Source organism: Mesocricetus auratus, unplaced genomic scaffold (genome assembly GCF_017639785.1).
Source record: "Mesocricetus auratus isolate SY011 unplaced genomic scaffold, BCM_Maur_2.0 Super-Scaffold_100009, whole genome shotgun sequence".
NCBI classification, from domain to species: Eukaryota; Metazoa; Chordata; class Mammalia; order Rodentia; family Cricetidae; genus Mesocricetus; species Mesocricetus auratus.
The window spans coordinates 11953447-11977701 of record NW_024429193.1 but is presented as its reverse complement, the minus strand read 5'-3'; the positions used below and the strand labels follow the sequence as shown (position 1 = coordinate 11977701).

At 42.4% G+C, this 24255-nt stretch overlaps 1 protein-coding gene across 2 annotated transcripts in view; it reads left to right on the top strand.

Annotated features, from left to right (window-relative positions):
* Ttll7 (tubulin tyrosine ligase like 7) overlaps nucleotides 1-24255 on the top strand; it is a 119724-nt gene that overhangs the window by 89503 nt on the left and 5966 nt on the right. For both annotated transcript variants that reach the window (XM_040751615.1, XM_040751616.1), the window contains exons 19-20: nucleotides 9454-9614; nucleotides 15669-15842. In XM_040751615.1, coding sequence (XP_040607549.1) covers nucleotides 9454-9614; nucleotides 15669-15842 — 335 coding nt within the window. The remainder of the gene's footprint in view (nucleotides 1-9453; nucleotides 9615-15668; nucleotides 15843-24255) is intronic.

Sequence of the window (24255 nt, the reverse complement as noted above, 5' to 3'; positions counted from 1 at the left end):
CTGTGCTGACTCATTTCTAGAGGACAGGTGAACTGAACCAAGAGGAGGGGACTGATGCTATTTACTGTCATTTCCCCCGTTTTCTTTTATGTATTTTTTCAATGTTTTTCGAGGTACAGTGATCTTTTTACAAGTGGAGGGATGGCTGAGAGAGACGGACATGTCTGTGGGAAACAGGTTGGTTAAATATCAGGGATGTGGGTTGGCTCGTGTCCTCAGGGAGTGAGGACAGGAGGTGGAACTGGACTCTGAGCCTGGGCAGGAGAGTCACAAGTTCAAGTCCATCCTGGGCTTTGGAGTGAGTTCACAGCTGACATGGGTGACTTAGTAAAGAACCTACCTCAGGACAAATGCGAAACGGGCTGAAGAACATAGCTCAGATGCTTGCCTGGCTTGTGCACAAAGTCCTGGGCTCAGTCCCACGAAACACCCACAAGCAAGTGCAAGAAGAAAAAACAGAGGATTAGAGGCCAGACAAACAGAGGTGGATAAAGACTTTGGACCCCAGCACCTCCCCCTCCCCCAATACACAATCGTTTAGAGCATGCCTGTCTGTCTTCTCCATGTCCCCTTCTGATTCCCTTTCTCGATATTTCAGGGCATTTGTACTTTTGTTCTGTGCACGGTGAGAGATTTAAGAATTTTTAAAAAACCCTTTAAGGCTAAGGAACTCTCAGCCCCCTGCCTAGGGTCCTTCTCTTTTCCCTGGAGGGACTGTGCGGAGGAGAGGAGAACTTCTGCCTGTGCTGGATGGTGCCGGCAGGTGCCCCAGCCCGAGGGAGGATGAGGAGAGCTTGGCACTGGACTGACAACTCCAGTTTTTTAGAGGCCAGGGCCGCGTAGGCCTAGGTCCTCAGTTTGGAGGCTCATGCCATCTGTGGACTGGCACTTGGCAGAATTTGTATCCTTAGCTTTGACCATCATTCCCTGTCCTGCTCCTCTGGCCCTAACACCTCAAGTAGACATGGTTCCCTCAAGTGTCTCACTGGTAGTCACTGGTGGGAGGTTTGCCATGCACGTTTGTTAAACCAGGTCAATTCTAGACTCAGCTTTTGAGTTTCTTGCCAGCAAGCTAGCCTCTGCCTGTATCCTCCTTTCTTTGGTAGCTTGGCGTGTATGTGAACGCAGTAGCCGCACATGAAATGGCACTTTGTGTTTTGTGTGTGACGCAAGAATGTCTGCTAAATATGAGCATGTGATGTCCTTGGATAGAACGAAGTCTGCCGGTAGAAAGGATTAGTCTGTATACTTAAGGGTCACTCTTTCAGGGGTTTGAAATTTTCAAGTAAATATGAGCATGTGCTTATGAATTTACTAGCACATTCATATACTGTGGTGTCAGCTCCCTCATGGCAACTCACCGTAAGAATACTTGTGTGTTCCTCAGTTAAGACCAGATTGGTGACTGCCCTAATTGTCATCATAGAGCCTGCATCCAGCAACCGATGGATATATCCAGCAGCAGATGCAGTGATTCACGGCCAAACGCCGGGCTGAGCTCCTGCAGTTCAACTTGAGAGGGAGGAGGGATCATATGAATGCGGGGGGGGGTGGGGGAGCAGTCATCAAGACCACCATGGAGAAAACCACAGACAGTTGACCTGAGCTAGCTGGAGCTCATGGACTATGGACTGACAGCTGGGGTACCTGTATGAGACTGAACTATGTCCTCTCAGTGTGGGTGACAATTGTACAGCTTGATCTGTTGGGGGTGGTCCCAGGCAGTGGGACCAGGATTTATTCTGGGTACATGAACTGGCTTTTTTGGAGTCCATTCCCTGTTGTGGGGTGCCTTGTTCAGCCTTGATACAGGGGGGAGGGGCTTGGTCCTGCCTTAACTTGGTGCACCAGACTTGGTTGACTCCGCAAGGGAGGTCTTCCCCCTCTGAGGAGTGGATGGAGGGTGGGGTGGGTGGGAGGCAGGGGGCAGGAGAAGGGGAGGGAGGGAGAACTGGGGTCCATACGTAAAATGGAAAAAAATTGTTTAAGTTAAAAAAAAAAAGAATTAGAGGCTGTTTGAGGGCATGAAGAGTAGTACCAGGGTGAGGTCCAGGATCTTTGTTTTTAGTTTATACGTTTTTTTTGCCCCCTTTTCGAACTCCCATTTTGTTTATTCTAATTCTGGCTGAATACCATTTGAAGGCGTTATATTCCCTGTGTGCCTTAAGACACAATGAGGTGCCCATTCTGCCCAAAAGCCTGCTAATAACGTCTCATAGTTTATGTTAGCTCAACAGTTGTGACTGTTCTCCTACATGGCTGATTTAACAGACAATTCTGTTTTGGGCCAAAGACTTCATGTCTTGGATTTTGGCACCCAAAGAATCAAAAGGACTGGTATTAACTAGAGAAAAATTAATCTTGCCACGAGGCACCTGGATGTGGTTGAAAAACGACAGGCGGAGGCTCCGAGCAGACAGGCGGCCCTGGAATCCCACGCGTGCAACTCATTGGTTGCAGTTTCTCTTGCTGCGGTCATGGCTGCAGCAGCTCCCTGTTCTTTCTTCATCTGTTCTGTTCTTGGAGAGGCTTTCCCCTGGCAGATTCTGCTTCCCCAGAATAGCAAGGGAGGGGTGAGGCTGCCTGGGAAGCGGAGGGCTCTCAGTGGCCATCATTCCTCGATGGCATTCTTCTGCTGCAGGCCTGCTTTTGGTGACCTCTCCCCTAAGTCTTCATTTGACTCTAAATTTTGCAGAACTTTGCGTCGTTGTAAAAGAAACTGTGCCAAATCGATAGCTCTTTCATCGTTATCTGTGAATAGAAACACGGACAGACACAAGCATGAACACATTTCATCACAGTGGCTAACCAGGGAGGTACCGGGTTTATTGTAAACAAAACATTTATTGTTTTAAGTAAATTTTTAAACATTTTTTCTGCTTAATCCTAAGAATGGAAATTAATTACCTGAAATGCTTGAAATTTACCTCAGGCAGGAATGAAATTGTTATCACGTTAAGGATCATTGGGACACATGTGACTAACCGGTTTATCTATATTATAAATTCAATATATAAAGGGTTTTTCTCCATCTTGTCACTATTGTAAGTTTCTTTCCGATGAAATCAGAAGTGGAATGAATAACGAATGACTGACTAATATAACAAGCCAAAGTGCATTGGAAAGAAAGCTTTATATGGGCAATGAGAGAGTCAGTGTCAATAGGGGGAAAGTGTGCATCTGGGGTTAGTGTGCTCCTACCCTTACTCCCGAATGGTCTATGAGACCTTCTCTGAGATTTGTAGCTCTGGGCACTGGAGAGTTCTTCTGAGAAAGTGAAACATCGCATGCCCTTGACCCCTGTGTGTGGAGTCCTGTATGGGGTGTGTAAAAATGAGATAGACATATATATGGCCTGTTGACTTAGCATATTCATCTGTGTCCAACCCGGTATTGTTTCCTTATAAAGCTGGAAAGTGTGTCCCACACAAGAAGAAATAGAGAAATGCAAGTCACCCACGGAATGTACAGTTAGGTATTATAAAGTGCTACCCATTTAGAAAACCAAAGGGTTAATTAACATATTAGAATTGGATTAATCAGACACACCATTCTCTCAGCTGTGATAATAGCCGATCGTCACCGGAGAGCTCAGCCACTTTGCCCCGCTGGGAGGCAGTTGCTAAGCAGGGATAATTCGAAGTGAAGGAGGTTTCCATGGGGAATACCTAAGAGGGGTAGCGGGGAGGGGTCTGAAAGAGGAAGGGAGAGGATTTCAGCCGGAGCACGGGGCGGACACACGTGAGTGATGGCGCTGGGTTGGATGGGAACGACCTCCGGACTTAGTGAGTTTTAATAAGGTTTTGGCTGGGCTGATGGAGAGAGTAGACAAAAACTGTGTGTTGGAGGGTTGGCCCTGGGCAGAAGTGCCTGGTTCTTGTCCCAGCCATGCTCACTTCCTGGCTGGGTGCAGCCTAGGTAGCACATAGGTGGCAGTCGGCTATGCAGGTGATTCTGAATGGTGACCAAACTCTTTAACCCAGGCTGGTCTCAGCTGCCTGTAACCACAGCTGCCACAAAGGTTAGCTTGATTAATTTGACAAGTGTTTATTGATTGCCAGTTTTGTTGGTGAACTCGGCGAGGTGCTGTTGGAGCTGTGAGAGTTCATTCGTTTCTCTCATTGAAGCATGGATCCTGCGGATACTATGGAGGGATTGGCACACCCTAAGCATCGGCACTTCCGTTCTGAGGCCACTGCTGAGATGCATATCTATCTCACTTTTCCGTTGCAGGATGGTGACATTGCTGATGGTTCATTAGAGGGCTGTGGAATTCAGAGCATAGCTTGCCAAACACAGAGATTCCCACATGCTTTCCTGTGATTGCGTGTGTGTGTGTGCGCGCGCGCGTGTGTGTGCCTGTCTGTGTGCACATGTGTGTCTATGTGTGCATGCACATGCATATGTGTGTGTTTTCTCGGAAACAAAGTTATTTGCCTTCCTTTGCATTTTCCTTAGTGGGTATAAAATATAAATTTAATTCCTGGAACTCAGGGAATTAAATACTGAGGAGAGTCCTCTGAGGGTGGAGGTGGGCATAGTCGGTCTTACTTACCATCAGATTGTGGCAAGCCTGCGTTGTGCAGTCTAGCTTTCTGCAAAGCGCCGTGCTTCAGACATTCCGTGAGGAATAGACATGAAGCATGAGTGTGTTCCTGTGTTGATGGGCTGGGAAGAACGTGCTGAAAAGCACGTTCGCCGTTGCCCTGCCTAGGCACAAACTAAGACTGGAGGTGGAGAGAAGCCAGTTATGCTGCCATAGTCTATTTGCGTCTGTCTCAGGGTTTCTAACGGATCCTTGTTTACCAGCGCGTCTTGGTAGCAAATTCTTTCTGACACCTGCCTTAGCTGCTGTTCCCTGTCTCTGTTTCCTTGGGGCTGACAGGGATGCCGCTCTTAGCGGTTCGTTTTGTGTCAGCAAATCTGCCTTTACCCTGTAGCCACAGTGGCTGCATGCATCATTAGTGTGGCACATAGTGATTTTAATGTGGCTTCGAAGCCATCCTCAACTCTTGCCGTTATTTTAATTTAGGACCCACGGCCCAGCCGCGTGGGGCAGTTTGTCATTCAGCATCTGTGCTTGCAAAATACGTATCCGTCAGTGTGCCTTACGCCTTCAGATGTGCTATATTTCACACAACTCTTTTCATCTTATTGACATTGAAACTCACTGAGTCTTCCATTTACTTTTCCCACAGAGAGCTTAAGGTTGGATTGGGACACTGGAAAGTCAGTGCATAAAGAAATGGTACTTACGTTCTGTAGGTTAGCTTTGCTTGGGCCCACATACAAACACAAGGATTCTGAGCTGGCCATTTATTACTATACTTCACGAGTTATTCGGCATCTGGCCTGGGGGTATAACACAGTGGGTAGGGGTGTGCCTAGCATGCTCAAAGCTCTGGGTTCAATCCCTGGCTTGGCATGGTGTTACACATCTGCAGTCCCAGCAGTGGAGGCGGGAGAATCATAAGTTGACTGTTGTCCCCAGCTCTGTAACAAGTGTAAGTCCAGTGTGGCATACAGGAGGTCCTGCTTCTCCCAACAAACAAACAAAAAACCCTCTTCAACTTCTATAGAATGTTGTCTAACAAGATCACAACAGGAATTCAAAAAGTCTATCACCAGCAGAATAAGCAGGAAGTTTTCCTTGCCCTGGTCTGGGTCTGATTACTGGCCTGCATGCCTCTGCTGCCTTCCTCTGGGGAGTTTGCTAAAGATACAGCCATCTTTGTCTTGTCCACAAAGCCTTAAAGCGATCCAGTCCAAATCCAGTGGACACAAATGACATGAAGGAGGCATGTAGCGCCCTCGTCTGTACAGAGACTCTGCCTGTCTTCCAAACATCACCTGTTAGAGACAGTCAGGGTTTGTCTCCCAGGCTTCTGTTGCTGACCTTTGAGAAGACAAAGCTGTGTGGCAGTGTGCGCAGAGGCCGAGATCTGAGTGGGTTGTAATCTTAAAGAAGTTGCTTTCTCTTCTGGACCTGATTTGTCACTTAAAAGATCCAAAATGCTTTAGCAACTTGAAACTTACCTAAGCATTGGATGGTTAAGCCTAACTCCCTTGAACTCACTTGCCAACTGTGATCTGAAAGGGAATCATGTTATTTCTCTCTATATCTTGCTTTCAATATTTCCATCTTTTCCTGCAGAAATATCAATGTATGTGATCGTGGACTCCATCTAGACACAGGGATTTTGGAAAGGGGTCACGGACCAGCAGTGCTTATGTTTCTGTTTTGAGATTTAATGACTTGATATATGCAGACATGCCTATAATAAATCTAAGCTCTGGTTTTTACTTCATCTGCATAGGTTTTACTTTATGAGCAGTCGGTAAGTGGTTGACCTTGTCCTGAGCCTTTGGGGACAGGGTACATGTGTGACTGGGCAGGACATCAGTTCTTCATTGTTAAATAAGTTAAAGTCAGGTGACGATAGAGGAAGATCTGGTCACTGAGGGACCCTGCAGTGGGTTAGTGGTGCATAGGCTGTCCCTAGCAAGTGATGCTGTCCTAAGATACAGAATTCTCCAGGTGAACGTGCAGGCACTGCTCTGGTTAGCCAGGAGCTTATCTGAAGTTTCAGAATTCTGAAGAGGAAGCATTTGAGTTCTTTTCCTTTAAACTATCCAAGTGGATGTTTCTAACCCATCCCCTCTCCTGAGGCCAGAGCTTGTCATCAGATGCGGCTTCTGGAAACTGGAAAGCAAGGAGAATCAAAGGGCAATCAGAGGTCCCAGTGATGGTCTGCGGAAAAGAGCAGGCATCTACATTCACCAGATGGTGCCTAACTCCCCCAGGCAGGGAAGCTCTCCTGAGCCATGAGGTTTGTGCAGCCTTTGTGATGACTGAAGATTTTTCCCCCCAGGGAATGCTAGCAGACTGGACACTTTGCCCAGTTCTATGTCCCTGGCTTACAGGCATATGTGGGTTAGGATACTAGCCTACCATGCTCTTAAATTTCCCCCAAGACTAAGAATAAAACACACGCAGACTGTGATCCGGAGAGCCTCTTGAACAGCGAGCCTTGCACAATGCTTGGCACAGGGAGGGCAGTCAGCTAATCCACACAGGTTACCCTTCGGTTTGGTTCTTGTAAATCACATGCGATCACCAGGGGGTTTATTTAAAAGGGAATGATTAAATACATCCTAACCTCGAATTCCTTTTCATTTGAGAGATAAATGTCTCTTACAATACAATGTCAAAACTAGTTGCTTAGGGTAATGCTTACATCCTGAGTATTAATAGCATTGTTCAGTTGTGGTTATTGTATATAACCCGCATTTATTCTCGAGTTTAATTCATGATAACCTGTAATTGGCTACTTTTTTTATTCTTTTATTCTTGAATTATGATTTTTTTGGCCCGTTATATTACTCTCTGAAACAGGGACAGAAAGCGGGAAGGAAAGCTGAGAAATGATTTGAACTTTTGTCCTGTTTTCTGCTACTGTTCATCCTTACACCGCATCAGTTCTGAGTCCTGCCTTCTCCATTAAATATTGCAGCGCATTAATGGATAGCTTAGATGAAACTTAAAACAGCACAAATTAAATTGACGCCTGATACGAATATTATATCAGTACTTTTGTGAATAATTCATAGGAAAGTGCGTTTTCAATCCTCTTTGCAGCTAAGGAGTCATTATCCAGGGTGGTGCCTGTCACGAGCTGCCGTGTTCTCTCTCTTCTGTTCCCTGTGCTTACTGACACGCCTCAGCCTACTGCAGGACGTGCATGTCTGCCCCTTCGCGGTAGTGGAAGCAGGAGGAAGGGAAGGGAAGCCACGGTGAGGAGCCGTAGCTGGTCTGGTATTCTGCCAGAAAGGACAATGTTAGTCTGAAAATGGGTTTCACCAAATTGTGCTTTCAATGGGTATTTGCTTAAAATTGAACTTGGTCATTAGCAGCTAATGTCACTTGATATTCAGCGAGTGCCGAGGGAAACAAATGATTCATGCTCTTCTTTCCACTTAATGTTTGCTCCTGTAGAGAGCGACTGTGTGCCCACCGGTCTCTATGTGCTTGTGAAGGCAAGTGCCCAAAAGTCCGGAAGAGGGTGACAGATCCTTAGCACCCAGAGTTCAGGCGACTGTGAGCTGCCTCCATGGGTGCTGGGAACAGAACTCAGGTCCTCTGCAAGAGCAGCAAGCCCTCTTAACTGCTGAGCCCTCTCTCCAGGCCTCTCTCCCCTTATTATTTTTAGCTTCTGCTTTCATTTTTATGGGCGATATCCTTAAGCCGATAAAATGTTAAGAAAAAAAAAAAACTAATCACCAGTAAACTTAAGTTTGAACAAATGTGTTTGTTGATATCTCTTTTTTTTGCTTGTTTTGTTCTGTTTTTTTTTTTTTTCGAGATAGGGGTTCTCTGTGTAGCTTTGTAGACCACAAACTCACAGAGTTCCGCCTGCCTCTGCCTCCTGAGTGCTGGGATTAAAGGCATGGGCCACTGCCATCCAGCTCTTCCTTGACTTCTTTCCAGCTTATTATTTACTTATTTTTCATTTACTCTTATTGTTATTATGGGTGTGTTTGGAGGATGCATAGCTGTTGTGCGCACACAGAGCTCAGGGAAGAGCCCAATGGATCTGGTTCTTCGCTTCCACTTTCACAGGGGTTCTAGGGAGTGAGCAAAAGACAGCAGACCTCCATGGCTGAGTGACAAGCACCTTTGTCTGCTGAGCCAGCCAGATCCTCTCACTGAACCCAGAGGGTAGGCCCGCGAGCTTCAGGGATCTGCCTGTCCCTGTCTCTCCACTACTGAGATCACAAATGTGCCATGGTGTCTGGCCTTTCCTTTACGACATCTTTAGTTGATATTAAGATGACCACGATGTTATGCGACTTAGTTTTTTTCTCTCACACAGAGTCGAAAGGGTATTGGCATGTGAGTGGCTTCTTTTCTTTGAACACTTGGCCTTTCAGTCCTTCTAGAGTTGGGATCTGTGGTTTGAGTGAACTAAGGGTTCGACGTTGTGCGATCTTTCCCATAAGGCATTTGTTTTCCAGTCTCCCCTTGATTTGGTACTGTCTTCTCACTCAAGCGGCACCACTGACCAGCAGTTTCCGTGTTTCTGTTTAGTTCTTTCTTTCTCTTACTGTCTCCCTCTCCATCCTCTTCTTCTCCCCTTCCTCTCTCCTCCCCTCCTTTCTCCTCCCCTCCTCTCTCCTCCCCTCCTCTCCTCCCCTCCTCTCTCCTCTCCTCCTCTCTCGGCACACACATTAATCTCTTCCATCTAAGCCAGTATGGTGATGCATGCTCATATATGAGCATTGGGATGTTGAAGCAGGAGACTCAGGAACTCAAAGCCAGCTTCAGTGATGTCATAAATTCTTGATCGGCTTGAGCTATGGGGGATGACACATACCTTTCCCTGATAAGCGATGTCTTTGAACTGAGGACTCATGTATGCATATGTAGATTTTAAGTGCTTGTTTTTCCACTAGATTTTGGACATAGTAAAATCAAGTATTCGTACAGTTCTTCCAAGAATCTGGAAGGTCCCTGATGCCGAAGAACTGAGTTTATACCGGATTTTCAACAAGGTGTTTAATCGCTTACTCTGGAGTCATGGCCAAGGACTGTGGAGTTGTTTCTGTGATTCAGGGTAAGTTGAAGTGATTTCCTTTTTTTGCTACTGCAATTTTAAATGTTTTACTATTAGTTACACAGGCAGACAAAGGACATGGATGGACATCTTTGTTAATAGTCTTTTAAAATGTGAATTTTTACTACTTATAATTGTAGTACTCAAGTATAATTTGTATCAATTAAGTTGATTTGTATAAATAAGTCAATAATGAGCCTTGGATTCAATGAGAGACCTTCTTTCCAAAAGTCAAGTGGAGAGTAATCAAGAAAGGGAGGGTACCACACCTCAGACTCTGCCCCCCATGCACACAAGCAGAAACACTTGCAGGACTTTTTCATGCACACAGAATATACATGCCATAGCACCCATACACACATATATACAGATATGTGCATGCACCTACACACACACATACACTACACTACACACACTCACTCACACACACACGCACACACACACACACTCACACACTTGTACATGCATAGGGATTTCTGGGCAGTCTTGACCCCAGTATTCCATTTACTTATTTTGTTATCAAGATCATTGCTTCAACTGCAGTGATTTTCCTCATCTGTCATCAGACTCTAAACTTGTCTACTGATACAGTCTGTCTACAATACCCATTCTAACCTTTAGCCTTTTCTCTTACTACTCTCCTGTTTGGTGTGTGCTCCATAAAAACACTTTTTTCAAATATCTTTAAAAAATCTTCCCATTTGGCATGATGTGAGACCTATGTAGAGGCCCAGAGTGCATGTATCTCTTTTGTAAAATCTTAACATCCTATTCTGTTCCAACGCTGAGTCATTCATGCCTTTTGGGGACCCCTTCACACTGTGCTTTCCCTCCTCCGCCATTCACTCGCAGAAGAGTACTCGGGCTTGCCATGCCATGTGATGATAGCCTTGCTATAGACACTCCTTCAGAGATTGACGTGAAGTATCTGACCTGTGTTCTATAACCCCCTCTCCCACCCAGTTGATGGCTGTCTGGAATGTTTCTGTCTGAACTCTTTGGTTTGGTTTGTTTGTTGATCCTCTAGCTTGGTTCTTCGTATGAATTTCAGCTCCTGCCAACCGTGGCGGGCTGTGAGAGAGTCTGCTGCTTATGTTAGTGCTGGGTATTTGCTATCGTCAATATCTAATGGTATACATCTGGTGACTTCATGACCACAAGGCTTTATTTCCTCACTCTTTTTTTGGTAACATATTCTGGCCTGACTGTGTTTCCTCTTCACCTGTCACTAACATAATACTCTGCAATTTTTTTTTCTGGTTGTGTCTTTCTCTCTAAATACTGACAGTAGTAGTAAGTCATGCTATTGATGACTTACCAAGCATAGGACAGCTGTTCGTATATTCGCCATAAAAAATGCCTACAGTAAACTGTTACCTTCATTTGACAGGTAAAGAAACAAAAACATGCACAGAACATGTGAGTCATCCAGGTTCCCATAGACATTGGGTGAGCTTCCGTTTACACCCAGGAAGTCTGAGGTGATCTCTCAGTGCAGGGCCTCGTTGGCTCTTTCCAGACACCTTTGCCATTGACCAGCATCTACCAAACATGCTTTCCACTTCAAGTCTCCAGCATTAGCTAAATCCTTAGCCAGGTGGAGGAGAAATACTCTGGAGTTCATTATAGCTGCACTCTTTTTTTTTCAGGCTGGTGGTTTTAGATGTTTAGCTCATGGATTTATTTGACTGATATACAAGTGAGCTTTGTGGGCTTTCGCGACTGTGTGAAGCCACGTGTTTGGCTGTTGTGTTGGGCCCTCAGTTTCGGCGGCAGCTGTGCTCACCACTATGCCACCAATGCCGTGCCTGGTCCTCAGTTTGGATCTTCCACAGTTCTATTGTGTCCTTTGAAGCTTTGCTTCTCCATCAGTATGCGTTCCTTTAACAGCTAGTCTGACAGCTAGGAAGTCGAGGTGAAACAAATCTAGTTTCATTTCTCAAGGAATGATTTTAATAAAAAGAAGGTTGCTTTCTTGCTCAACTATGTGGAAAATATTAGGCGAATAATTTAAATAACAATAGGACAGCTCCATTCCTGTCTTTATCTGTCAATACCCAAGAATAAGATGAAACGAGTAAGCCATCTTGTCTACCTCCGGAGACATTGAAAAAATATTATAAACCTTCCTTGTTGGTTTCAATAAATTCAGGCCAGGGCTTTTGTATCAGACAGCAAATATCCTGGTCCTTCTATTCTTAGATGCTTATGCCCAAGAACCTGTTCTATGTAGTTTGTTCTATGTATTTGTTCTATGTAGTCACCTGGGAGGGGTTTTTAAAAAGATATATATTATTTTTAAAATTATGTATATGCATTTTTTTCTGGGTATGTACATGTGAGTGTAGGTGAACATAAAGCCACAAAGAGAGCATTGGATCCCCTGAAGCTAGAGTTACTAGTGGTTGTGAGTTGCGCAGTGTAGGTCTGGGCTCCCAAGTGAGGTTCTCTTGGAAGAGCCCAAAGCATCCCTAACCACTGAGACCCTCTGGAAGGGTTTTGATGGTCCACATTCTGATTGTGGCCAGTCTCATGAGGAGTGTAGTTCTTGAAATTTTCTTAAATAAAATTACCTGCTGTGTTTTCCTGGGACAAGAGAATTCTAGATTTCTGTGGTCTCTAACTCAGAGGAGAGGGCTGTGGGTAGTAGCATTCAGTTGATGCCTGCAGGAAGAAGAGGTGATGGCCACACAAAGTAGCAAGGAAGAAGAGGGGGAGCAAGCCACCACGTGGTAAAGGAATTCACCAGCTGTCTCTGTACCCAGAGCAAGCGATTCTGGTTTGGACCTTTTAGGCCAAAACGTTTCTGTGTCATATGGAAACTTCATTATTTATTTTTAGGATCCTGGTTCAGAAATAAACTTTTAGAAACAGTCTAAAGGCACATTCTTGGGTATGTGAAAAGACGGAGACATACCTGTCCATTCATACGATGGAGCTGTCCAAGAGTTACTTTAACCGTTCTCTGTCTAATATTTTCCTTGTAGCTGAGCAAGAAAGCTTCATTCTTTTGTAGTTAAAAACTCATTCCTTGAGAAATGAGAAGACAAGATTTCGCCTGGGTTTCCTGGCTGTCAGACCAGCTGTTAAAGGCGTACACAGGGATGGGACAATGATTCATAGGACACAGTGGAACTGTGCAGGATCCAGAGTGAGGACCAAATACAAGTGGCTTCTCAGACTGTGCTAGTTTCAGGGTTTGAACTACCACGGTTTGGAAAGACACATGCATAAAATGTAAACGTTGAGTGGCATGACCCTGTTCCTTCACAGCTCTCCCATTTGGCTGTGTTCATAATACGCCTTTAGTGTTCAAATCCACTCGCTTGACGGACTTGTCTAGATTTTTAGATAGGCAAAGCAAAATGGTCCTTTCGTTCTCCTTTATCTGTACATTTAACCATCAGTTAGATTTGCTTCCAGGGCACAAAGGAATAAATTATTTCCCTTCTTCAGATAAGTGATTTATTAAAGTTTTCATGAGGAAAAGGGTGAAGTGGTTGGATTATTGAATAATAAGAGGACTTTCTAAGCCTTGGGTTTTCATTAACCCCTCTTTGTTGTGAAGAGTATTCAGGATTTTATCCCTTGTCATTATGTCACTAAAAATGTCATCTAAAGCCATCCCATTTAATATTTCTCTGAGGATTAGGGAAAACCCAAAGGAACTGTTTAATCGTTTAATTTTTCTTTTAGAGTTCATTGATGTCAGTGCTTTTATTCCCTTTGAATTTAGATTCAGAGAGCATGCAATAAGACCCTGGATTCTTTGATTTGAAACCACTGGTATTTTTTAACTCTTCCTATCTCCTTTTGTTCAAAACAAAACAACATAAATCAGAACCAAACAAACACCTCTGTGCTGTTGCTTTGGCACAAGGAGAGCAAAGGAGCATTTCATGTATACCCTTGATGGCAGGCGCTAGCTGAGGTGTGCACAGGGTTGAGGATCATTGCTTTCCTGTGTGCACAGGGCTGAGGATCATTGCTTTCCTGTGTGCACAGGGCTGAGGATCATTGCTTTCCTGTGTGCACAGGGCTGAGGGTCATTGCTTTCCTGTGTGCAGGCTCTGGTAGCCTCAGGCTACAGGGCTGGGGTCTTACTCATTTTCTCTTATGAGGGGTTTTGGCATGCTGGTACTAGAATATGACTTAATAGGGTAGAACCAAGTGTTTTGCCAGTGATATTGCATTTACGCACAGGAAGTGTGTCTAGGACATTGGTTCATACATTTATCTTGAGAAGAGAATGATAGATCAGCCAAAGCTGTTCTCCTTTAAGCAGGAGGCAGCCAACTGGCTAGCCATGCATGGTCGGTAGCACCAATGACCTTAGAGACAAACTTCACACATTGTGCAAAAAAGTTACATCAAATTGAAATGAAGAAATTCCTTTATTTTTCTTCCATATTGATTCTTCCTCTCTCCCCTCTGTATCCCATGGTCAGTCGAGAAAAGACAACCTTGATGTGAGAGACCTGGTACAGATCTAATCAAATGTTTCGAAGTATAAAAAAAGTAAATAATGCTGTTCAGAGTAGAGGGTAATGAGGGAGTTAGAAGTCCATAAACATCAGAATCCCAACAGAGAGGGCCAGATGGGCAGCTGAAGTAGAGGGTGCTTCCTACGTGTATTCAGTCATACACAATTTTATATCTTTCAGCTCAGACATTTAAGGTCTATTATATCATGCATATTAAATACAAACATAAATGATAATTATCTTCTCTAGTGTTTTTTTTTGCTTCAGTTCGGTAAGTTAATTTTATATCTGTAGCTATATGTCTTAATAACATACATATATTATTAAAAGTTTAGTAGTAAATTTTGAGTTAATTGAGCTAGTACCTAATTGTTTATGGATCAGAAATATTTATGCCTTTGTTAAGGAAAAAGTATTATATTTAAACCTTAGAATTCCAAACCCAGAAGAAAGTCCATTGCTTTCAATTAACTCACTTGAGCTCTATCCCTGTAAGAAAATAAAATCTGTCATTTGCTGATGACATGTTGTCCTCTTGGATCATGTTTCTCCTGAGGAAATAAACAGTAGTCTTTTCAGGGAAAACAAAACGAAACAACCTCAACACTTTGAAGTGTGTAAATAATTTTTTATTCAAAATATATAATATAGCAAAGAAGGTTGAAAATTGAGTCTTTGGATTTTCCTTTTGGGATTTTTTTTGGGAGGGGAGAGATTTTTCCTTTATATATATCTGAAAACCTGTTCTTTCCCCTTGAGGATTACAAAATGGGCTTTTATAAAAGGAGACTTGAATCATTACAAAATTTCAAGCCACTTTCCCCTAAGGTTTAAAAAGAGTTATCCTTCCTCCATCCATGCTGAGGTATTTCTGGTGAAAGCCATGGATGGTAACTTGGGACTTGATAACAGTAACACAAACAAACATGGTCACAAGCCTTGAGGCTTTCCAGGGACTTGTGAACTGTTCCCACTTTGGAATCATTTCCCTGGAAGAGGAAGGACACCAGCTCCTATTGTGGGAGGTAAGTATCTGTTGGTGTGACTGACATCTCTGTAAGAGTATACCCCTACATTAGAGGAAGCATAAGGGATGGATAATACGGAGAGTATTTTGAAAGCAGTGTTCATAATCAAAGGGCCAAATTGAGTTTCCTTGAGCAGGGCAGCCATAAATTAAATCACAATGACTTTATATCTCTTGTGTCTAGTATCATGCTAAATATAGAATTTAAAAAAAGCTAATTTCCTAGAATACCTAAAATTTGAGAAATTAGTCAAATACTTTGATATGGAATAGCTTTGTTTATGAAATTGGGAATGAGTCATTTTCTCAGCTATCCAGGTTGGTAGCACTAATGGCCATGAAGACAAATCCTACAATAATTCGATTTTTTCTAAATGATAATTAACTTCCTAATTTGCATTTGTTATAAAACCTTCATATTCATTACGTATATGAGAGGCCATTTCTACCTTGTTTCCCAGTCTGTTGCTAGATAAATGATCTAGCTGGTTGCCATTCTTACCAGTGAACACCACGAAGTCATGTCTGTTTCCATGCCAACAGATCCTCTTGGGAGAGCATCTTCAGTAAGAGCCCAGAGATGGTGACTCCTCTGCAGCTCCAGTGCTGCCAGCGCCTGGTGGAGCTCTGCAAGCAGTGCCTGCTAGTGGTTTACAAGTACACCACCGAAACAAGGGGGCCCATCTCAGGCATTGGCTCTGACTGGGGTAACTCCAGGTAGGTCTTACATTCTCAGTTCCCCGTGAGCTTTGTGTAGACATGTAGCATGCAACAGTTTGAAATTGAGTCTCTCTCTTTTTCTTTTCTTTAAATTGGGCATCTTTAGTGCTTATATACCTAGGGGATCATCAAAAACTGAAAATACATCCATTCTCTCGTCAACAAAACAGCTTTCATTGTTACAGTCTTTGTCTTTAAGAAACTGAACAGCAGTCATAAACCCGAAGGGGATAGGTGTAATGCGGTTGGAAATAAACATATTTGGTTTATACATTTCTTGTTTCCAAAACCTGAGTAAGAGTACTGCAAAACGTTGGGATTAAAATTAACTATTTTTAGGCATTTCAGCATTCATTCCTGATGACAATATGGTTTAGAAGATACATTTGGGGTTAATTTTATTATTCAGCATGCCTTTACCAAGACATTGCCACACCAATAAGTAGGAGATGAATTTTTCTCAAGTTGCAGCTCAGCATCGAGTTTCATGCATGTCCAGTTAAAACATGTAGTTTTCTAACACTAGGAAACACAGTAACAAGAAGTAACTATCAGGCCGCAAAAGCACAGAATAAAAAGTAGACCATTTTAGAATGTTCCGGTACGATTACAGTTCCTATTAGCATTGGAGATGAACTAAAACTTTCGGGTGTTTGTTGAAGCTTGGATTAGTGACAGGAAATTGAACACAGAGTTTTTACACAGGACAGGCAAGTTCTCTAAGGGCCAACCTACGTCCCCAGCCTTTATCACTTTAGTTTTTACTACACGAAAGTTGTAGTGTCACTTAAAGTAGAAGAAAGTGAGAATGAAAATGAAGCCATAGTTTAAAAAAAAGCCAGGAAGTAGGTTAAAAAGTAAAGAGTGAACAGAATCGCTAGAAATAGACACAGTAAGACGGTAGCAGGGAGGGCCCCGAGCCCACGTTCCACCACGGTGACCTGGAACCACAGAGCGGATCAGAGTGTTTTTCTGTGTCATACCCCATAGCTGCTTCAGGTCTTGTATTTCCTTTCTAATCTTTGTAGACAGGAGAGACATCCATGGTCATGAAATCTTGAGATCTGGACTTCTAAGACATGCTCAGATGAGCCTGGGGTCTAAGCATTGTGGTGTGTCAGTAAAAGCGTAAAAGTTAGTAAGGGGACTTCAAAATCTATACTAGCGAAATGATGTAGAGGACCCCAGTGAATTTTCTAATACTGAATTACAAGATCAAACTTACCCTCTTCACGGCAGAGTTGGGGCAACATGAAGTTTCTACTACCACTACCTAAGATAGTTTAGTTCCTTCTATGAGGGCTGGGGCTCAAATGAGCATGCCCCTTCCCTACAGAAGGTCTGAGCCAAGCAGGCTTTTATCCTCCCTTTAAATCCAGTAGTCGGATAATGCAGTTCTTTAGAGGCCAGGACGTTCACACTAGTGGGAGTTAGCTCTTCACGGGAACCTGAGAAATGGAGGGAAAGAAGCTCGTTTATGCAATGTCACACCGATGGGGGAACATCAGTTTTCTCACAGGGAAATGAACCTATAGCATTTTACTTTATAGAGTTTAGCATTTAATGGATTGATTGCTTTTATTTATGAAGTATACCTGATAAAATAGTCACGTGACTGTATATATATATATTTATAAATTAGTTACAAGTACTAGTATACATTAATATGAATATAGCATGTGAATTCATGGAATTCATGCATCTATGAGGAGATGTATCTTTGGATATTTTATTTAAAAACCAAAGGAGAGGCAGTTGGCATCACCCAGTTTTATAAACCCATGCATGCATCACGTGTCCCTGAGTGATATTTCCTAAGAGGTTTACATATTATATTGGAGACAGTGGTTTCTGGTCTTGCAACCTTACAGGAATAGCATGTCAATAAAAAAAGACACAGCACAAACTCATCTCATGATAGGGAAGCCATTAGAGTTGTTGTAGAAACTGAGGTATTCATTTAGAAATGTACACATCTCTATGCACTCTTCGGGATATGAAAGTTTGGGACCAGCCTGATGTCCTATTGTACTAAGATTAGTTGCTAAACTGTGGATTCTCCAATTGCTTTTAGATGTTCAGGCTTTTATGGGTTCACTACCAACCTATCTTGAGAATGGAAAAGGAGAGAACTTAGTTTCTCTTTGTTATAAGACTACTTACTGGGGATGGAGAAATGGCTCAGCAGGTAATTGCACTGACTCCTCTCCCGGAGGTCCCGAGTTCAATTCCTAGCTCACAACCCTCTGTAATGGAAGCTGATTCCCTGTTCTTGTGTGCATGAAGATGGTTCACTCACATATAAAATAAATAAATATTCTTTAAAAGCCTACTTATCTGCCTTTGATACCAAAAACCAAACAGAGCTTTCTTAGCAAAGAGAAACAAATGTTCATTCTAACCTATCAACATGTATGTAAAATATGAAGCAATGTATTAGCAAATTGAAACAATTTTAGCTAAGGTAATCCTTCATCCAACTTCTGCTTATTGGACATTGGGGATAGGTTCCATAACCTGAAGAAGAAATAATTGAAATTTTTTTTGTTACCTAATGGAATAGAAGGTATATAGAGAGAGGGCTGGCATGTGACTCAGAGATAGGAGTGTTTATGGTAGGTGTGGCAGGTCCTGGGTTTGATCCCTGGCATTGTTCCATGTGCCAGGTACAGAAAATTCACTTTACCAAATTCAGTTATACTTGTGAATAGAAAACTGTTTAGCCAGAAGCAGCACGTTCAAGCCATCCAGGGTTACGTGAGACCCAACCCAGGGCAAAAAGCAAAATATAAACAAAAATAAAATGTGACACACATTTTATGTGAATCCCTACAACTTCCAGGGGGGAAATCTGACCACTTAATGGAAACTTGGGGATGATAACTTGGAAAAGGGGGCAATAAACATTTGAAAATGTATATAAGCAATAGTATTCAAGTAGTAGAACAAAGAATCTTCAACTCCGCACTTCAGGACCTACCGAGAGCATTGCCTTCATAACAGGAAGCAGCGAAAATGGGTGACAGTTCGACATTTCATACTGAACTCCATTTTCATAGCCATTGTGCCAGTAATTTTCCCATAGAAATCTATGCATGTGAACACAAAGACCCTTACTACAGTGGTCATGGCACAATTCATACATGATACTTTAAAAAATTAGAAACAACCTAGGAGGCCAACAGAAGAGCATGTTTTCTATAATATCACACAATGGAGTAGTGTTCAGTATTGGTAAGGAAAATGGTTTACCTGCATATACAGGGACAGAGACTCAAATATAAAATGGATCAGACTTACCCACTTACAAAGGAAATATGCATTTTGTTTGAGTGTTGATGCAAATAAAGAAAACTGTGTTCAAGGAAGATGGATTTGGGTGGAAAATAAGGATGTAAGTACCATAAAGGTCCAGATGAGCTTAACTTCATGGGGGAAAGGGAGACTGTCACTCTGAGCTCAGGGAGTCTACAGATGTTCAGCTGTATAATGTGATGTTTATACAAGCAATAGCTTCAGAATGTCTATTAAACTGACTGTCATGTTCAGTACTCTTAAGTTTCAAGCACACAGTGCCATTAATGACCTGAAGCTACAACAGTGCTTGTTTATCTGAGACAAAGGATGGTCTTGCTGATGTTCTTGACACATCAGCTATAAGCATTTATGTGTACTCTTGTTGGCCCTTGGAGATAGGCAGGACGTAAATTTCTTGTTTTCTTGAGAGTTGAGGAAACAGGCCCGGGAGGTCTCACATTAGCAGCATGTGACAAAGTGGGCATTTGAAAATAGGCCTTGTCTCCTTGCTTTCCAAATCAAAGTGGAAACGACAACGTACCTCATAATGGATGGCTGCTGTCACGTACTCTACACACATGCTGGCAGAGATGTAGAGCTGGGGAGCACAGGCTCTGCTGCTGAGGTTGTGAAATGGTGTGGCTGCCATGGAATAGGGCTTGGCAATGTCTCAGGAAAGCTAAATACAAATGCACATAGGACTCCGAAGTGACCACCCTGAATGTAGGCCCAACGGAACTGAAGCCAGGCACCCCATATGCACAGTGGCATTTGTTTAATAGAAGCTAAGAGGTGTGACAAACTTAACTGTCTGCCAACAAGTGAGTGTGTAAGAACAGCGTATGCTCACACAATGGACTGTTAGCTATGAAACAAAGAAATCCAGTTCATGACACAAAAGGAGAAGGGTTGTAAACATGCCGAGGTCATAAGCAGACACAAAAGGGCATTTGCGATCCTATCTGTAAGTGTAGCAGTTAGGAATTAAAAGTGAAGTTCCCTGGGTTCCTTTTTTGTTTTTTGCAAATTGTAAAATACCTTTTTTCACATAGTATATCTAATCGTGCTTTTCATCTCTCCTAATTTTTTCCAGATCCTTCCCACATCCCTACCCACCGAAATTTATATTTCTTTCTTTCTTTCTTTCTCTTTAAGAAACAAACAAAAACAAAATACACGAACAAAAAGCCAAGGAACACAAACAGAAAATCCCACAAAAATGAAAACCAAAATATACAAGCAGAGCAGTAAGAAAGGAAAGGAAAGCCCAAAGAAAAGTGAAGTGAAACAAAAAGTCAAAAAGTCAACAAAAATATCACTGAGTTTATTTTGTGTTGGCCAACTTGACTCCTGGGTATGAGGCCTACCCTGAAATGTGATTAATACACCCAGTGAGACTCCATTAGAGAAAACTAATTTTTCCATTGCCAGTGGGTATCAGTTGTGGATAGCTTCTTGGTCAGGGGTGGGACTCTATGTTCATCTTCCCCTCTCAGTGCTGGGACCCCCATCTGGCTTAAACTTGTCCAGGCTGCATGCATGCTGTCACAGCCTCTGAGCTCATCTGTGCACCAGTCCTGTTGTGTCTGGAAGACGCTGTTTCCTCAGAGTCATTCCTCAGTCACCTCTGGATCTTGATGGCCTTTCTGTCTCCTCTTCTGTGCATTCCCTGAACCTTGAGGGGAGAGGGTTGATGATGGAGAAAAGATAGCATCTTCAGCAAATGGTGCTGCTCAAACTGAATGGCTGCATGTGGAAGATTGCAAATAGAATCCTGTATATCATCCACCCTGTGCAAAACCCAACTCCAAATGAATCAAGGACCTCAGCATAATACAGATACCCTAAACCTGGCAGAGGAGAAAGCAGAGGTTAGACTTGAAGTCATTGGCACAGAAAAGGACTTTCTGAACAGGATATTGATATCATAGGCACTAAATCAACAGTTAATAAAAGGAATCTTAGAAGCTGAAATGTGTCAAAAGACAGTCAATCAGACAAAGTGGCAGCCTATGGATGGGAAACTATCTTTACCAATTGTAAATCTGATACAGGGTTAGTTTCTAATCATATAAAGAACTAAAAAGGCAGAACATCAAGAAGACAAATAGCCTAGTTTTAAAAATGGAGTACAGAATTAAGTAGTCAGTTCTTAAAAAGAAAGAAAGAAAAGAAACACAGATGGATAAAATATCGCTTAAAGAAAACATTAAGTATCCATAGCAATGCAGGCAATGCAAATTAAAGCTACTTTGAGATTTCATTTTAGTACAGTCAGAATGGCCACGATCAATCAAGCAAGTGGCAGCTCATACTGTCAAGGCTGGCAAGCAGGGGTATCATGTATTCATGGCTGGTGGGTGTGCTAACTGGTATAGCCACTATGGAAATCAGTATCATGGTTCTTTGGGAATCTGGGAATAGATGTACCTCAAGGTTCAGCTATACCACACTTGGGCACGTATCCAAAGGACTCAGCATCCTACTACAGAGATACTTACTCATCCATGTTCATTGCGGATTCATTTGTAATAGCCAGAAGCTGGAAACAGCCTAGATGCCCATCAACTGATGAATGGATCAGGAAACCATGGCACATTTTCACAGTGGAATACTATTCAGCTGTTACAAAAAAAATGAAATCATTACATTCACAGGTAAATGGATGGAGTTAGAAAAAAAATCATCCCAAGTGAGACAACTGAGACTCCCAAAGATGAATATTGTATCTTTTCATTTATATTTGATACTTGCTTTTAAGCCTTTGATTGGCATGCTAGCATCCAAATAACCACTGTGGTTAGGTACCTGGTGAGGGACTAGGGAAGACGTGAGCATCTCCCAATAAAGGTCTAAGTGTTTGGCTTTACAGCTTCCAGGAAAATGCTCTCATTGCTGAATTCCTGAGCCCAAGCTGAGGAGGTGAAACTAGGAAAAATAATAGGTGTAGAGTTTCTTCTTGAGATCATGACCGTGGTCTACACTTGCAGGTGTTATGTAAGATTAATATACTTGACACACTGAGTTTTATATCCAAAGGTTATTTCTGTCATGAAATTCAAGACAGTAAGAAAAATCCTCCAAAAGCACAGGGCACATAGTCTGTTGAATTTTATTTACCCTGCAGCCCTCAAACCAGGAATCTGGGTTTACCTGAAGGAGTTCCGGGGACCTTGTCCTACTACAGGAAGATGCTGGAAGGGGAGTGTCACTTAATGTTCAAGGAAAAGTCCCTATCAGTTTTAAATTATTGATATTCTGGGGATCATCAGAAGTAGCAATAAGATAGCATATGAAGTTCTATACCAATCTGGAATTTTATGTGAGTTATGCATCTACATGGTGGGGATGTAAGAATGCACATACCTTGCCTAACATATGAGGGGTGTGGCCATGGGTGTGAAGTGAATGGAGATAGTCTGACATATTGCTTTTGGGTACAAGTTAGCTGTGAGTTATTTTGACACAGCAAAAATAATCCAGGAGAAAAGCTGTAAACTTCTTCGTATTTTGGTGCTTATACAAAGTCTTCAGATATAGTCTATAAATTCACTTCCTTGAGACAGTCTTCCTGCCTAAAAAAAAAATCAAATTGTATTACTTAACTCCAATGCAAAGAACAATTTAAAAGTAATCTTTGCTGTTCAGCTACTGGAGTCCCCCAGGAGATATTAGTAGAGACTTCAAGGCAAATAACTATTGCATTTCTCCATAATGCCTTGCAATACCCACCGCATTTGCTTTAGGAAAGCAGAGTGTTTTCCAGTATAATCTCATATACTGTTTCAAGTTCATATCACACTTCTCCTTTCAAGTTCAAAAGAACACTTTCTTACTAAACTTCCACTATTAGAAAGTTGGGGTTTGTGGCATGTATACCCACTGTACTTCCTGGGTTATTTTATACTTCATGTTCCTGAAAGTATTAATATAATAATTGGAGACAAGTTTCAAAATGGGAATTTTGTGTACAAGTGTCTGGACTTGTCATGACCAAAGAATGCGGTCCTTGAAGAGCAGCAGTGCCGTAGATGGGCCCAGGCTCTGAGACCTGCCAAGTCCCTTCCCAGGTTTTGTGACCAGCAGAGAGACAGTTGGCTGTGTGTGCTTCATACAGTTTATTTATCTGTAACATGCTGCTAACTGCGCTGTTTACTTAGATAATTATTAGAATAATGTATATTGACATTTATAAAAGTTGGCCTATAAAATCCTATATAAATTATTGTTGAATATAAATACATTACATAGGATTCTGTACTTTGTGATTTTATTTATTTATTTTTTCATGTGCAAAAATGGAGCTTAGAGTTTTTGTGAGGCTGGGTATGATATCCCGGCACTCCCGAGGCTGAGGACGGGGCAGGGGGTGGGGTAGATCACTGGTTCTAGAACTACTGAGAAACAATAGAAATGTTTTTGTGCATGCTACTAAATTAGTGTCAATAGTACTGATTTACTGGAAATTAAAATTTTAATTGGGGGATTGTAAAGATAGTTCAGTGGATAAAATATTTGCTCCGTAAGCCTGAAAACCTGAATTTAGATCCCCAGAACCCACATAATAGCAAAACCTCAGCAGGTGTAATGGCGATGTATAATTCCAGAACCCAGGAGATAGGGGATGTTTGGGACAAGCTGGCTAGTTGGACTTGGTGAGCACACGTTCAGTGAAAGACCCCGTCTCAGTAAAGGAAGTGGAGAGAAACTCCTGACATCAGCTTACACTCATTCATGCTCAGGTGACCTCAGGCATACATGTACACCACATACATGTATAAAGTTTCATAGAAGTTGCTGTTTACTGTGTCAGCCCTGATGCATTTTCCACAGAACCTAGAATATCCCCCACCTCGTGTGGACTAGTGGATTTCGATCAAGCACCTTAGTTCATTTGCTCCTTGCCCTACATAAGAAGGGGCGCTTTCCCATGGCAAAGGTATCACATTAATCATTAGGACTTTGCCAGCACTTGACATCATAATTAATCCATATAAATTACCCTAGTGATATTAAGAAAATAATTTATATAATCTGTGATGTGAGAAATCAGTTGTTTCATTATTCATCAACCATTCTGGAGTTTTGATTTAATTTAGTTTGTTGTGTATTA